The sequence below is a fragment of the Petaurus breviceps genome, unplaced genomic scaffold (assembly GCF_028583685.1).
Source record: "Petaurus breviceps papuanus isolate PSGF00001 unplaced genomic scaffold, PetGlider_PUasm1.0 90842, whole genome shotgun sequence".
NCBI lineage: Eukaryota > Metazoa > Chordata > Mammalia > Diprotodontia > Petauridae > Petaurus > Petaurus breviceps.
Window position 1 is genome coordinate 19,798,960 of NW_027187358.1, and position 16,518 is coordinate 19,815,477.

General features: G+C 35.4%; 1 protein-coding gene across 2 annotated transcripts in view; it reads left to right on the forward strand.

Annotated features, from left to right (window-relative positions):
• ACYP2 (acylphosphatase 2) overlaps positions 1 to 16,518 on the forward strand; it is a 227,762-nt gene that overhangs the window by 22,291 nt on the left and 188,953 nt on the right. For both annotated transcript variants that reach the window (XM_069071709.1, XM_069071708.1), the window contains exons 2-3: positions 8,070 to 8,086; positions 12,889 to 12,998. In XM_069071709.1, the coding sequence (XP_068927810.1) occupies positions 8,070 to 8,086; positions 12,889 to 12,998 (127 nt within the window). The remainder of the gene's footprint in view (positions 1 to 8,069; positions 8,087 to 12,888; positions 12,999 to 16,518) is intronic.

Sequence of the window (16,518 nt, forward strand, 5' to 3'; positions counted from 1 at the left end):
TCTCTCTCTCTCTCTCTCTCTCTCTCTCTCTCTCTCTCTCTCTCTCTTCCCCCCCCAATATTTTCCAATTTTTTTTATATCCTGCCAACTTCATAGGCTGCTCTGTTGCTTTTAGTTGACTTTGATTTTACTATACTAGGCAATTAAATTCTGTCATGTCATTCAGAAAATCCATGGGGGTCTAGCAATTTTTTTCCCTACAAAAAAAGAAGCATGACCTTAAAAATAAAATTTGGAGGCAGAGCCAAGATAGTGGCAAGGAGCAGGAAAACTCCATGAGCTCCCCCCATAACCACCTCAAATACCTATAAAATATGACCCTAAACAAATTTTAGAGCTACAGAACCCACAAAGTGACAGGGAGAAACAAATCTACCACTGAAGGCAGCCCAGCAGGTGGACAGGAAGGGTTCATTGCAGTGTGCTGGGAGCCAAGCCCAGCCCCTCATGATCTCACGATTTTAGCCCTAGGGTGGCCCTGACCAGTGGCTTCAGCAGACCTCAGGATAATTGATCCCCAGCAACAGTGGTGGTTTCCAGAATTATCAACCTATAAATGCCAAAGAAAAAGTGAGAGGTCAGTGTAGAACTCTGTTAGAACTGGGAAGACAGAGGAGTGGGTCCAGCCCCTGCCCTTGCCCCCGGAGCTAGAAGTGGTGGATGTGTGGTGACTTTGCAGCTGCCTCCATGTGGCTGCTTCACAGCTCCTGGCCTGCAGATTGTAGGGGTTCAAGTGAACATTCAGAAGGTAATCACTCTTGCTTTTACCTGCCTGGATCTGGATCATGGTCTTGGGTGGTGGTCATGAGGTATGTGTCCAGTGAGCCAGAGTTTGTGGGGGCTGAAGAGACAGCACCCTCCTAATAGCTCAGGTAGCTGTGAAAACTCCAGTAATTTGGGACAAAGCTCTTCTCTCTGGAAGCAGAGTTCTACTGTGGCAAAGAGCTCAAAAGTCAAGTAATTGAGTGGCAACATGAGCAAGCAAAGGAAGCAAAGCAAGCACAGCAATCCAACTTTAGATTCCTTTTTTGGGGACAAAATAGATCAAAGCATGGAATGGGAGGAAGACAACGAAATTAGAACTCTTGCATCAAAAGCTTCCAAGAAAAATATGAATTGGTTACAGGCCATGGAGGAGCTCAAGAAGGATTTTGAAAATCAAGTAAGAGAAGTAGAGGAAAATTGGGAAGAGAAATGAAAATGATGCAAGGAAATCATGAAAAGAGAGTCAATAACCTGATTGAAGAAAATAATACCTTAAAAAATAGTTTAACTCAAATGGCAAAGGCAACGAGGAGAAGAATGCCTTAAAAAGCCGAATTTGCCAGATGGAAAAAGGATTTCAAAAGCTCACTGAAGAGAATCATTCCTTCAGAATTAGATTGGAGCAAATGGAAGCTAATGACTTTATGAGAAATCAAGATACTGTTAAACAGGTCCAAACAATTGAAAAAATAGAAGGCAATGTGAAATATCTCATTGGAAAAACCACTGACCTGGAAAACAGATACAGGAGAGAGAATTTTTTTTTTTTTTACAGTTTACTTGCAGCACTTTTATTTTTCCTTACACAATGACATGTTGGGCATTACAATTCTCAACTCTTAGGATGACTTACAAATTTTGGTATTCTACTGTCATGTGAGAACATTAAGGCAACGTACAAAAATCTTACATAAATTAACTAGATGCACAAATTTACAGGTTGTTAATGCAAACTTTTGCAACTCAAGGTTGAGTAACTTAGCCCCATGACATTGGGGGAAAACAGTGGGTTAAGAAAAAAAAACTGGTTCCTAAAGGCTTGGATTCAATATGTATTCCTGCTAGAATGGTGGCAAGATGCAACACACACTTAATAAACTCTTGCCAGCCTTAGGAGAGAAATTCTGCAAGTCAGCTCTTTTAGATGCTGGACATCTGACCTTTAGATACCCTGTACAGATCTGATGCTTTATAAAACTAAACTGTACAGCTGTTGAGTGTCAACCAGCCAGATACTATATTGCCATATTATCAGGTCAATTCTCTATGTAAGTTAACTCTTAGCCTTACCTGTCAAAATGAAGTGACCTGTATCAGGGTTTAGATCAAAGATATGTACAAGGTATGCTAAAATGTACACCAAGGGACAACTGCTAACTTGAATATGAGGTCAAATCAGTAACGGTTCAACAATCTAGAAAGTGCTGATATTTGTCTAATATCAGATACAAACTTTCCCAAGGATAAGTTTCTTTTCAAAGAAGGCTTATTCCAGTTTCATGAGGCTAACATGAGGGAATATTAATGTGTATATATATATATATATATATATGTATACATATATATGTCTGCATAGGAGGGTTTATGTGTATATGAATACATATGTGAGTATGCGTATATATGTGTACAGGTATACATAGACAGAGGGTACAGGGTCAATTAAATAGGAAGGGATGATATTTAAAAGGTGAAATTTAAAGGTGAGAGAGGAATATAATGAGAGGAGATGGGGAGAGACAGAATGGGGTAAATTATCTCATATAGAAGAGGCAAAGGATAATTGTTACAATGGAGGGGAAGAACAGGAAGGCAAAAAGGAATGGGTCAACCTTACTCTTATTGAATTTGGCTTAGGGAGAGAATTACATATACACTAAATAGTGTATCTCGCCCTTCAGAAGAGTAGAGGGGGAGGGGATGAGAGAGGGGATGATGGAGAGGAGGGCAGTTTGGGGGGGAGGGTAGTTGGAAGCACACACTTTTCAAAAGGTTCAGGGTCAAAATAGAGAATAGAACAAGTGGGGGGCAGGACAGGATGGAGGGAAATATAGTCAGTCTTTCACAATATATGCACTATGGAAATGTTTTGTGTAGCTACACATGCACAACATATATTGAATTGCTTATCTTCCCAATAAGGGTGTGTGACGAGGGAGGAAGCGAAAGAATCTGGAATTAAAAGTTGTGAAATAAAATGTTTAAAAAATTATTATTATTATTTTTACATGCAACTGGGAAATAAGATATACAGGCACTGGTGTATGGAGATCCATCTTGACCCACTGGAAAGTCGGACGGGTGATGGGGGAGGATATAAGAGAGAGCATATTGGGGGAGGGGGTATACAGTGGGATCACTGTTTTGGGGTGGTGGATAGCATAAAGACAAGGAGAAAATTTGTAACTCAAAATCTTGTGGAAATGAACGATGTAAACTAAATATAAACATAAAATTTAAGTAAAACAAGAATAAAAAAATTTTTTTTTGGCTTTTCTCCTTTAAAGCACACCTCTCCTTAAGGCTATTTTTCTAAGAGTTAAAGAAGTTCCCTTCAAGTTGGAGAAAAGAGACAAAGCTAAAAAGACACTACCTACATGATGGGTTTATTGAGCTACTGAAAACTTCCAAAACAGCTTTAGAGGGTTTTCTCTGCTTTTGGATTTGCTGGAGAGAAAAACTTTTAAACTAGCTCATTTTTTTTTTTTGTTCCTTAGTAATTAAACACCCATTTATGGAACAAATAATAACAGTCTCACATAAAAAATAAAATATTGGGTTTTCTTTTTTTGCAAACAACCATTCATATAACACCGCAAAATCTATTGTGTGGACTATTATTTTAGATTAAAGCATCCTTCACCTGAAAAACTTTAGCCTGAAATACCAATTGAGTTTGTCTAAGAATTTGCAAATTTCATTTCTGAAGTAATTGAGATATAAATGCTGACCTTTCCTGGAACAGTTGTATTTTTATATGCTCTATTCCCTACACTAAGATTCTCTCCATCCTTTTCCAAAGTTGGACACCCAAGTCTGAACTTGTGCTGTGGAGGACCTGTTCTCAGTGCGCACCAAACCTGTAAAGGAGCCTTAGTTCATTCTCATCCACTTGTGGACTCTGGCTTTAGATCTTAATGATGGGAGAAACATAATTCTGTATATCACTGGTCAGTGGGTCTAATCTTCATCCATAAAACAGGAAATCTGGTCTTGTTTCTGTAGCCCTTACTGTTGCTCTGCATTTTTATAGTCCTTTCTGGTACAAAGGTATCTCTATTTTTAGATGCCTCATTTCTTATTCTAGAGGACTCTCTTACCTTCTTGTTGGCTACTTGGGTATGCTGAAGCCAGTTTGTTTTGGCACTAGCAAATGCTACAAATCATAGCTTAATTTGTTCTTTTGTTTATTGTCTGAATTTAAGGAAGTGATGGACAAAGTGTTAATAATGCAGGTTAAACTTAAAGATGTTTCATGTGTGCATTTTTTTTTCAGACAGCCAAATGTTAAACATTTTCCAGCATGCCTCTGGATACTCTCTTATTAGTAATGGGGAGTCTGGCCAAAAAATAAACCCACTCAACAAAAGAAATCCCACCCCTCCCCCCAAAACACACCAACTAGTGAAACTCAATTAAAGGCTTACCCAACTGGGAACATAACTTTAGACTTTGTTGGCCAACAGGATCCTGGCCTCAGCCACAACCTGAATAGTTTTGTAGCTTATTAGTGCCTCAAATGCTTCTTGTTCCAGTTCCGTTGGGTATTTTTCAACAACTTCCCAGTTTGTCTGTGTAATTGATCTTACTCATTACTGGTCTACTACATTTCTGAATTCAGAATAAATCCATATACATGAATAATGTGGGGTGTGACAGGCATGATTATGAATAGAAACATGAACAAATATTTCTTAGCGTGTCTGACAGATTTGGCCTTTTCTTAATTGGTCTAATTCTGTGAGACTAAAGAATCAATAAGACTGAGCCACTATACCCTTAAAAAAACTTCAAAAAAATAAAGTCTTCTTATAGGAATTTAAAAGGCTCCTTACCTCTATTTAATTTGTCATGGTAGTCTTTCAGAGTAGGGAGTCCAAAGTCATGCTGGTTTTTGTCAAGTATGGCATATCTAAGTCCAAGTTCACCATTTAACTATGGGAGAAAAAGTCTGTAATCTGTGTTTTAGGTACAAATCTGCCAGAGATAAATTTTTTAATTAAATAATTCAAAGCATTTCTGTTTAGAGAGAGGCCAAAGGGACAGAAAGTTATCCTGCCTTTAAAAATCCCTTTACTCAGGAACAACAGTGCTACTCATAGCTGCTGTGGGAGTGTAAGACCAATAATAGCAGCCCAGCACAGGTTGTTTGACTTGCTTTTCTAAAGTAAAGCAACTGAAAAGGTGTCAGCAATCTTACTTTAATCAACTATAGATATAACTCTGAATTTCAGAGAAAATAGAGACAGAAATTACAAGCAGAAATAATAGCATAAAGACTAACAGACAGGGCTTCTAACCGTCTTACCAAATAATATATACATCACAGATCAATAGACAGATCCAACTGTCTGATCATTACATACATAGATAGTTACCAGAGAGATAAGCACCAATATCTGGGTTTTCAAAGCCAGGGGGGCTCCTTAACCCAGAGTCTCATCTGGCTACATTGCAGAAACATTCTTCCCATGAAAAAGCCCCAAAGCAAAAATGTTAACCTTAGAGTATATATACTTCTTCAGGGTCAGAAGTTATCACAACCCTTGTTGACCCACTGCCTAATTACAAAATAACAAAAGGTGTGAGCTTTCCTGAAAAACAAAATTCCTCTAATCAAGCTTCTCTTGTTGGGGGCTTCACATCAGGCTTTTTAGTGAGAGAGAAAGATCTTCAACTCCCATTAACATTACACCAAGTATTTCCAAGTTACAGTGAATAAGATTCAAGAACAGTGACAAGTTTCATATTTGATACAAAACTGAGACAGGAGGAGGGGGTGTAAAGTCTAGATAACAATTCTGTTTATCAAAGTCACTAAATTGGCATACCCTAGGCAGCTGGGTGGTACTTTGTGCCCTACAGATCATTTATAAAGTGATTGTATTATCAAATTATTTTCAATAGCTCAATTATATTTGTTATTCAGTATGCTTAATTGAGTTTAAATTTGCCTAATTCATTGATTTCTTAGGGTATCTCAATGCACAAATAAATTCACCAGAGTGAAGAATTTAACTTCAAAGAACAGGCTTAGAAGAGTGCCTGTGAGTAGAAATCCCTTTAAAAATCCTTCAGAACATATTAACTTATCACCTTAGAGCAGATGGTTTCACTGTCATCATTGTGAGTAAATGGTTTAAAGGAGCTATGGGATTCATAAACGTCAGAAGGGCCTGGATGTTATATTAGTAAGCCCTACTGAGATATATGTATACTAAAAATGCCAATTTTACATAATCTAAACCAGAAAGATTAAAAGAGTTTTTCACTGCAGTTGAATTAATTACCATTAGTACTGAAGTTTCAATAACCAAGTTAGCCATGTCTATTGTTTTAAAAATTTATTTTACCACTGACTTTTTTTTTTTGGCTTTTTGGAGGGCAGTTGGGGTTAAGTGACTTGTCCAAGGTCACACGACTAGTTTTTGTGTTAAGTGTCTGAGGCCGCATTTGAACTCAGGTCCTCCTGACTTCAGAGCCGGTGCTCTATTCACTGAGCCACCTAGCCGCCCCACCACTAATTTTTTTGAAAAATTGAGTTCCAAATTCTTTCCCTCCCTCCTGCAAACAATATGATAGAAATTATATATGTGAAGTCATGAAAAACATATTTGCATAGTATCCATGTTGCAACAACAACAATAAAAAGCAAGACAAATAAATTAAAAAAAGGATTCTTCAGTCTGTTCATCAGTTCTCACTCCAGAGGTAGATAGCATTTTTTATCATGGATCCTTTGGAATTATCTTAGATCATTGTATTGATCAGAGTATCTATGTCTTTCAAGCTCATCATCAGCAATATTGTTGTTTCTGTATATAATGTTCTCTTAGTTCTGCTCATTCACTTTGTATTGGTAATATAAGTCTTCTCAGATTTTTCTGAAGCTTTCCCCCTCATCATTTCTTATAGCACAATAGTATTCCATCACATTCATATACCGTAACTTGTTTAGTCATCCCCCAATTGTTGGGCATCCCCTCAATTTCCGATTCTTTCCCCTCATAAAAACAACTGCTATAATTATTTTTGTACAAATATTTCCTTTTTTTTTTAATCTCTTTGGGATAGACACATAGTAGTGGTATTAATGGGTCAAAGGATATACCCAATTTGATCACCCTTTGGGCAGAGTTCCAAATTGTTCTCCAGAATGTCTGGACCAATTCACAACTCCACTAACAATGCATTAATGTACCTATTCTTCCACATTCTCTCCAGTATTTTTCATTTTTCTTTTCTGTCATGTTAGCTAATCTGAGAGGTATGAGGTGATAATCTCAGAGTTTTAATTTTCATTTTTCTAATCTGTAGTGACTTAATGTGCTTCTTTATATCTTTGACCATTTATCAGTTGGAGAATGGCTCTTATTTTTATAAATTTGGTTCACTTCCCAATACATTTGAAAAATGAGGCCTTTCTCAGAGAAATTAGAGAATTTTTTTTTATCCCAGTTTTCTGCTTTCCTTCAAATTTTGCTTGTGTAGGTTTTGTTTGAGCAAAAACTTTTAAATTTCATGTTATCAAAATTATCCGTGTTACTTCCTGTGATTCTCTCTATTTCTTAGTTATGTATATTGTCATAGTTATGTATATTGTTAATAAGCATGTATACTTAATTGATTCTAAAATTTATTAAAATGTATGATTCAAATAGACATTTTTTTTACTATATTTGGTCTTATTTAAATTTAGGAAGTATAATTTGAAAATAAATGAATTTTACTGGAAGTATTTTGTGCCCTTTTGATTAACATCCTTGCTTTTTGCATAAAACATATATGATGTGTTATTTAGCACTTAAAAATACCTTTGGATCAAACATTAGTATTTTCTCTTAAAGTTGTCTTCCCCTTCTGTTTTCATACTAAAAGAATCAAATATAATTTGAAGAATCAAACAGTATCCATATTCCAAATGAATATTACCAGATTTTATTTATAATTGGCTCTTAAATAAAATATATTTAAAAACTTTTAGTTTGTCAGTAAGCAATTTTAATCAAAGTATCATATAAACTGGTAACATTCTATTACAGTAAGATAAACTGATATTCTTTTTTATCTCTTTTTTTTCCTAACAGGTGTCTGCTTCAGAATGGTAAGTCAGTAGACAGCCTTTTTTCCCTTCCCTCTTTTTAAAAATACTAATGTTCTGACGACAGAACATTATACTCTCCTATTAGTGTTCAAAATCAGAAAGTTTCACTACATGTTTCATTGACAACCTGTAGTATTTAACTAATATACTTTGCCTCTGGACTGTTCTCATTACACATAAATACAGAATGTTAAGATTAAAAGAGTCTCTTCGAAAATAATTTTTCTCCTGAGAGTTTTCCTATAACTTAGAAATATTAAATGATATATCTATCCACTGTGCTGACTAGCTACCTCATGTTCACTCATTGGTCACTTAGAATACCAGTAGCCAGTCTGTCATTTTATTATGAATTAGCCCATGTATATTTTCCACAAGAATTTTTATACAAATGTGTATTTTGTACAAACTGTGTTTTTGTACATATATTTCCTTTTTTATTTTTTTTTTTGCTTTGCCAAATAGTAGTGGAGAGATTATAGATGTTCCCTTTGTAACAGGGAATTTTTTTAAAAATTCTACTTTTATATTAAAATCTATCATTCCCTTTTGTTCTGCCTCCGTGGAGAAAGAAAACAGTTGGTCACTGTTTTCATAGTGCTAAAGATACTCATTTTTCATTCTTTCCTGCAGACTGAATACTTCTAGTTTCTAACTTGTTCTCATAGCTGCTATTTTCCAGCACATGTTGTAAATTTAAATGGTAAAAAGGGGGGAATTATTAAAGTTCGGGTCCCCTTTCTCCCTTCTGCACATACCCATTTTATAGCTGTCTCAAGTTAGGAAGCAGTGAATTTTTGCACCCATTTAAGTACCAGAAAAAGGGATTCCAACGTTTTTAATAAAGTTATGGCTATATTAGATATTAATAGAGAAAAAGATATTAGGTATATACTACATGGAAATCAATCTTTGTCTAGTTTCTCTTGGACATATAATTGATTTCTACTTAAACTTGATTTTAGGCAATTTGGGGGAAATTAACATTCAGATCCTGTAAAACAAAATATTGTAGGGAATAAATTTTGGCAGTTGGTATTGTTTTATTGTCTTGTTTTTTCAAAACACCATTAAGTTCTTTAGAAATATTTACCTTTCCTCTTATGTAGATTCTAGAGAAATGTGTCTTGAATCTAGTTGAATATTGTATCCCTATTCCTTTAATATAATTTCCTTTCCTTGTTTGTATGTTTTTTTCTCTATAACACTGCCCAGTGCCATAGAAATGTTTAATAATTTTAGGCATTTGGTAACTTTTAAAATGATGATGAAACCCACATCCTTGACAAAGCGGTCAGGAAGAAGACAATTTTGCATTGCAGGAGATATAGTTAATGTGGTAGTATCTCTGGAGCAGAGGTAGGATGGAGTTTCAAGGAGGAGAGACTGGTTAGCAGTGTCAGAAGATGTAGAAACTTTAAAAGAGCATGAAGACTGGAAAAAGACCATTGGATTTTGTTATTGGTCATTAGGGACCCTTGCTAAAGCCATTTCAATAGAGTGATGGGAGTGAAACACTAATTGAAAGGAGCTGAAGAAAGTAGTCAGGAAGTGGAGGCATCAGGTGTAGGAGATTTTTTTTTTTTTCAATAAGTTTGTAGTGAAGGCAGAGAGAACAATAGTGATGGAATAAGGTTCTGTGGGAGGCAGAAGGGAATGGGATCAGTGGCGCAAGTAGAAAGATCAGCATTTCAGCATCGTCTCCTTTTCCTAAAGTATCCAAAATTCTCCTGCTTCCTCAGTTTCTATTATCAGAAAAACAAACTTATTAAATTAAATTATGCTAAAGTATTAGGGATTTCTAGTTTTTTTTTTTTTAAATTGCATTTCAAAAGTTTCTGGGTCATGTGACTAGCAAGGTTTGTCACTTTCTATAGTATACTTTAAATTCCTAACCATCACAAAAGGAAAAAATTACATTCCTTTTGGAGAATAATTACAGTTAATTTCACAAAATAAAGAAGACAGAATCCCAGTAAGTTAAAATTCTTATAAATTAAGACAGAACTCTAATCCTCAAACTAATCATTGAACACCTTCCCTCACCACCTTTTTCAGTGTCTGGTGCCAACTCTGGGGTCCCTTCCCCTTTCCCTAGATCTGTTAGAACCCCCTTATCCTCATTCCTGGGAGAATTTGATTGGAGGAAGGTATTTGGTGCATTGGATATCACTTGTTCTGAAAGAACGTTGTGCCTCCATGGTCAGCATCTTGGCCTAGGGGAAGGGAAATATGTTTCTAAGGGCTGGTACTTAGAATGTTGGGAGGGGGCATGAATCCAAGGATTAAATGAAAAGACCATTGAAAAGGAGAATGATAATGAAGAGAGCTCCAATTAAGACTGGACTTCATGACTTAAGGTATGAGGTAATGACTATGACCTGGCAGTGCTTCTATCCAACATTGCTTCCTTCTGAATTGAGGAAAGTATGAGGATGGTGAAGCATAGCTTTAAAAAAAGGCCTTATAAGACAAGATTAATAAAAAAAGTAACAGAAATTTGTTGGAAGGGGAAACTCATGATTCAGAAACTTTAACTTCATGAAGAACAAAGAGTAAAGAAAGAAGAAAATAAAGGTAAAAGCCAGAAATTTGAAAATAAAATTGCAAAATATATTGGAAGATGATTCATGAAGAGAATAAAGCAAGGAAAAAAGAAAACTGCATTATTCTGAAAGGAACTATAGATGCTGAACCAATAGCAATAATAAATATATATGACCTGGGCTTAGTGGTGCATGCGTGTAATCCCTGCTACTGGAGAGGCTGAAACTCTTGGTTTGCTTGAGTTCAGAAGTTTGAGCTACAGGTGTCCACACTAAGTCTTACACTGAGATGGTGAGCCCCAGGGACAAGGGCTTCAAAATAGAGCAGTTCAAAACTTCCCTGCCAATCAGCAATGGACCAGTGAGTGACCTCTGCATTTCCAGTCTGGGTGAGATAGGGAGAACCATTGTCAACATAATACATGTTTGCATATGTGTGTAGATACATACATATATTATTGTATTAATTAATATTTTTGTGATGTAAATGAATTTTCTTTTATGAACATAGATGCTATATCATCTAATGCATATATATATTAATATGATAAAACTATCTATGACCAAAAGTTAGCATCATATATAATGGCAGAGTACTAGGAGCAGCTAGATGGCTCTTGGGAAGGGGGAAGGATACATTGGAAAATATGAAAACAAAAGACAATAAATTTAAATCAACAAATTTCTTAAAGTCAGCTACAGGAAAGGGCAGTGCTTAACACAATTTAATACCTAATGGGGGAAGTTCAGAGATGTTTCATGTCTCTCTGTTGTCCCTCAGATCATGTACAGGTGAATACTTACATATTCAGTGTATAGGGCTAGCTCAAATTATGGCATTTTGATCTGAGACAATGGGGTGGTTTTTATATAATTCAAAGTTTATTATTCAGATATGGGAAGTGAATAAGTAAACTGGTAATGGCAGGAACCATTAAACACTTTATTTTAATTTCTTAATATTTTATTTCTTAATATGTTATTTCTTAATATTTTGTGTGCTTTTCAAAAGTTATTGACCCAGTGTGATATTTTTCCAAATATATGTAAAAACAATTTTAACATTAATTTTAAAAAATTTTGAGTTCCAAATTTTTTCCCTTCCCTCTATCCCCTCCTTGAAAGGGCAAGCAGTTTGATATAGGTTATACATGTGTAGTCATGCAAAACATATCCGTAAATAGTCATATTGGAACACAATGTTTTTCAAAAGTTATTAAATCTTAACTTCTGCATTCCCTCTATACAAATTAAAATTATACCCCCGATCCAGTTATTAAGATGCAGGGATAACAGAACACAATGATCACCAGTGAATTGTCCAATTATCACATGTTTCTAGTCTCTCCCATCTTCCATTTGTGTTCTACAAAACTAGCAGATTGATAACCCTAAAAAAAAAAAAAGCTGACCATATCCTTCCTCTACTAGAAAATCTTGAGCAGGCAGAGAATCAAGTTGTCTGTCATGCCTCTTTTGCAAGTCCAGAAACAACAAGATAATGTCAGAATAGCATCCTAGTCTGGTAATGCCCCATTTCACTAAATTGCTGAAGCAGTAGTTGATAACATTATATATATATGTATATATATACACATATATGTATATGTATGTGTGTATATATATGTATATGTGTATATATATATGTATATATAAATTTACTTTTAACTTGGTAGGCAGTGTATGCTGAATATTAACTTTCTCTGATTGAGGATCTTGTAGTACCTCCAAATTGTCGTTTTTAATATGAAGGATCATTATCTGGTAAAGTAAATGTCATTTGTAATATAAAGCTGTATATGTATTTATTCTAGAAATAACATAGAAGTTGCTTTTAAAATAAATTCCTAAGGACTGTGTTTGGAGCCAGAGAGTGGTATAAACGAAAGAACCCTGATTCTGGAGACAGAATTTTAAATTCCAGTTGTGATGCTTACTTTCTGGAAGAACTTGGATAAATCACTTAACTTCCCTGGCTTTCAGTTCCCTCTTCTGTAAAATGAGAGGGTTAGGCTAGAGGGCATCTGAGAGCCCTGCCAGTTTTAGATGGAATCCGGAACAAATACCATTCATTTGGGTTCAATTGAAGTTTTACTGTAGTTAAGATATGTAGTGTTCACCATCATATACCTTAAGAAAAGAAATGACAGTCCTTAAGTTAGTGTTCCTTGAATTTTAGAACCAAATTTAATATGAATCTAGGCTTTTGATGCCAAGTAGACTGCCCTTCCCTCTCTTGTTTTCCTGTTCATGTAGTACACAGAAGGTGAAGCTAAGAAGATAGGAGTTGTTGGCTGGGTTAAGAATACTAGCCAAGGAACAGTAAAAGGCCAAGTTCAAGGTCCTGAAGATAAAGTCAACTCTATGTAAGTAATAAAATATCTTCAATACTTACTACTTGAAACAGCCAGATAAATAAATGAGAATATAAAGGCAGTTTGTGAAATGTTCAAAGGTATTTCCAAAAATTAAAAATTAGTCTTTTCCTAAAAATTTCTCACATTGTTGTCAGAAGCATACTTGCTTAATGTTAATCAGTTCCACAAAAACAGATTTGCTAAAACAAGATACTCAGTGCTCTCTAGAGTCAACAGAACATTCCTAAACATTATGTCCTGTTACAGTCCTTTAAGTACTATATAACAGTATAGTTTTTTATAACCCACAAAATCTCCTTTTCTTTAGGTGAAGCATTCCCAATTCCTTAAACCAGTCCTTCTATGGTATAATATTTAATTTCATTACTGTCCTATTCACCCTCATTTTGCCTCTCTCCAGCTTATCAGAGCTTATGTGGTCTTATCAGAGAGTAGTAGTATATAGCGACTGTCGGTTGCATCCCTAGACTGGTACATTTTGCTTCTATAATTGCTACCTCCTACAACATTAACTTTTCTGACTGCTCTTTTACTCTTAAGATTAATGACTTGTATTCCACTAAACGTTTTTCAGAAAAATTTCTATCCAAACAAACCTTCTCCCATCTTATATTTGTGAAATTAATTTTTAAAATCCAAGTGTAAGGCTTAACATTTATCTCTGTTAAATTACATAGTATTCTATCTGTACTATTATTTTAGATTGTTGAGAGCTTTTTGGACCCCCCTGTCTCTGCCATTCAAAATATTAGTTGGTTACATCTTTTAGCTCCATGTCATTTGCAAATTGGATAAACATGCAATTCTTGCCTTTATACAAGTATAGATCCCCAGTAGACTTCTTTTAAAAAAAAAAAAGCTTGTTGATGTATTTTGTTTTTACATTATAAACATTTATAGATTGATTTTATTTTGGGAAGTCTTTTTTAACAAAGTAAAACTAATACTACACTAACTTCATCTGAAAGTGCATTAAAAAAAATAACAAATCTATTTTCTCTCCCTCCCATTCCTCATGCTATTCAAAAAAAATTTCTTGTAACAAATACACCTACGCAAGCAAAATAAATTTCCTTAATGTCTATATACAAATATATATGTCTATAGACATATTTGTGATGTCTGTGTAATAGATAGCATGTTTCATTATCACTTCCCTGGAATCATTAATGGTAAATTGTATCAATCATAGGCCTTACAACTTTAAAATTTTTACAGTATTATTATATAAATTTTTCTCTGTTCATTCTTCATTATTTTATAAAAGCCCTCAAAATTGTTTGTTTTTATATTAGTTCTGCTTATTTCATTTTTCATCAGTTCATATAAATCTTTCCATATCATTTTGAAACCATATATTTTCTCATTTCTTTCAGCATAATAGTATTTCATCACATTCATGTGCTACAATTTATTCATCCATTTTCCAGTTCTTAGACACTCCCTTGAATATTCTAGCTTTTTGCCACCATAAAAAAAGCTGCTATAAATATTTTGTTTCTGAAGTACCTTTTGTTCTTTCTTTGATTCCTTTGATATGATCCTCATAGGTGTCAAAGGTCATGCACCATTTACTAACCTTTTGGGTATGGTTCCAATTTTTTTTCCAAAATGGAAACCATCTACAGGTCTACCCACAGTGCTTCAGTGTGTATGTTTTCTCATTCCAAGATGACATCAAACTATTAATGATTCTGTTTTGTCTTGGGCCGTTCTACCAGTCCTAATTCCACCTACCAATATATATAGCCCATATCTCTCCATCTTTTCCAAGGATGCATAAGAGACTTTGTTAATTATTATTATTTTTTTGCCTTTTTTGGGAGGGCAGTTGGGGTTAAGTGACTTGCCCAAGGTCACATGGCTAATTTTTGTGTTAAGTGTCTGAGGTCGAATTTGAATTCAGGTCCTCCTGACTCCAGGACCGGTGGTCTACTCACTGCGCCACCTAGCCGCCCCTACTTTGTTAATTATTTTGCTAAAATCTACATATACTTTATTTCTAAAATTCCCTGGTGTAGCAGTTTTATAACTCTTCCTTTTTATACTTATATATTTATTTACTATCTCCTTTCTTGGATTGTAAACTCTTAGAAAGTTCTCCTTCTACTTTATATTGTGAATGCTTATTCTTAGAGCAATGGATATCGTTGATGAACTTTTTACCCTTGTACCAAACCATATATATACATATATATATATATATATATGTATGTATATATAAATACCAGGTAGCTCACAAGATGAGGCCTTAGCATTTGAGGGGAATCAGAAAAATCTATGTTTAGAAGATGACGTCTGAGTTACATCTTGAAGGAAGAGAAGGATTCTGCAAGGCAGAAGTTAGGGGAGAGGACATTCCAATCATTGGGCAGAGGGCTGGGAGAAACGGTGGCCAGTACAAAGGGACAGACATGAGACATAGAATGTCTTGAGTAAGGAGTTAAGAGAAAGGTGGTGTGACTGTGCTATACAGTATAGGAAGTGGAGATATGTATAATGAGTCTAGAAAATAAGTTGAAGCCAGATTGTGAAAGACTTTTAAAAGTCAGACAGTGGAATTTATATTTAATCCTAGATGCAGTATGGCGTTACTGGGGCAATATGGAGCTATTGAATTGAGGAGTGATATGATCATATCAGTAGCTATACAGAGGATGAATTGTAGTGAGGAGGGACTTGAGTCAGGGAGAGCAATTGGGAGGCCATTGCAATAGTCTCGATAAGAGGTGATGGGTACTGAATGTGTGAGTAGAGAGGCAGACTCAGATGTAAAAAATGTGGGTTGTAGAGGTAGAAATAGAAGATCTGGCAACCAATTGCATATGTTGTGAAGGAGAGTGAAGAGTTAAGGATAATCTTACAGTTATGGAACAGATTGGAAAATGGTGGTATCTGACAAAAAGAAGGCTGGGTTTGGGGGAAAAACATAATGAGTTGTATTCTGATGATTTGAGATATCTATAGAACATCTAGTTTAAATTACCCATTTGGCAGTCCTGGTGATGCAGGGCTGAAGCTGAAGGGAGAGCCTTGGACTATATATATATAAAGAGAGAGAGAGAGAGAGAGAGAGAGAGAGAGAGAGAGAGAGAGAGATTAGGATAGTATAGCGTGATCAGAGATATCTTCCCAGAACCTTCATCCAAGGACAGTGCTAAGGCCAGCTATCTCTTCATTTCCCTCTGATTTATACCATCATGCCCCAGGACCTTTTTATCCTGCAAGATCACTTCAGCCCTGTAACTTATACTTCAATACCTTCTGTCTCTGGGGCCCTACCCTCTGATAGTAGGTTGGAGAGTAGAGAGCTCCTCCAAGAACCTCTGCAAGGAGGGCACCCTGGCCAGCTACCCTGTTGTTCTCTTCTGGACTTCCCTACTTTCCCATACTCTCCCACCATACTTTTTAAAAACTTCTTTTTGTGTGTTGTTTTTAGCTGTTAGATTATAAGCACTTCATAGGCAGGGACTGTGTTTTATCTTTCTTTGTATCTCCAGTGCTTAGC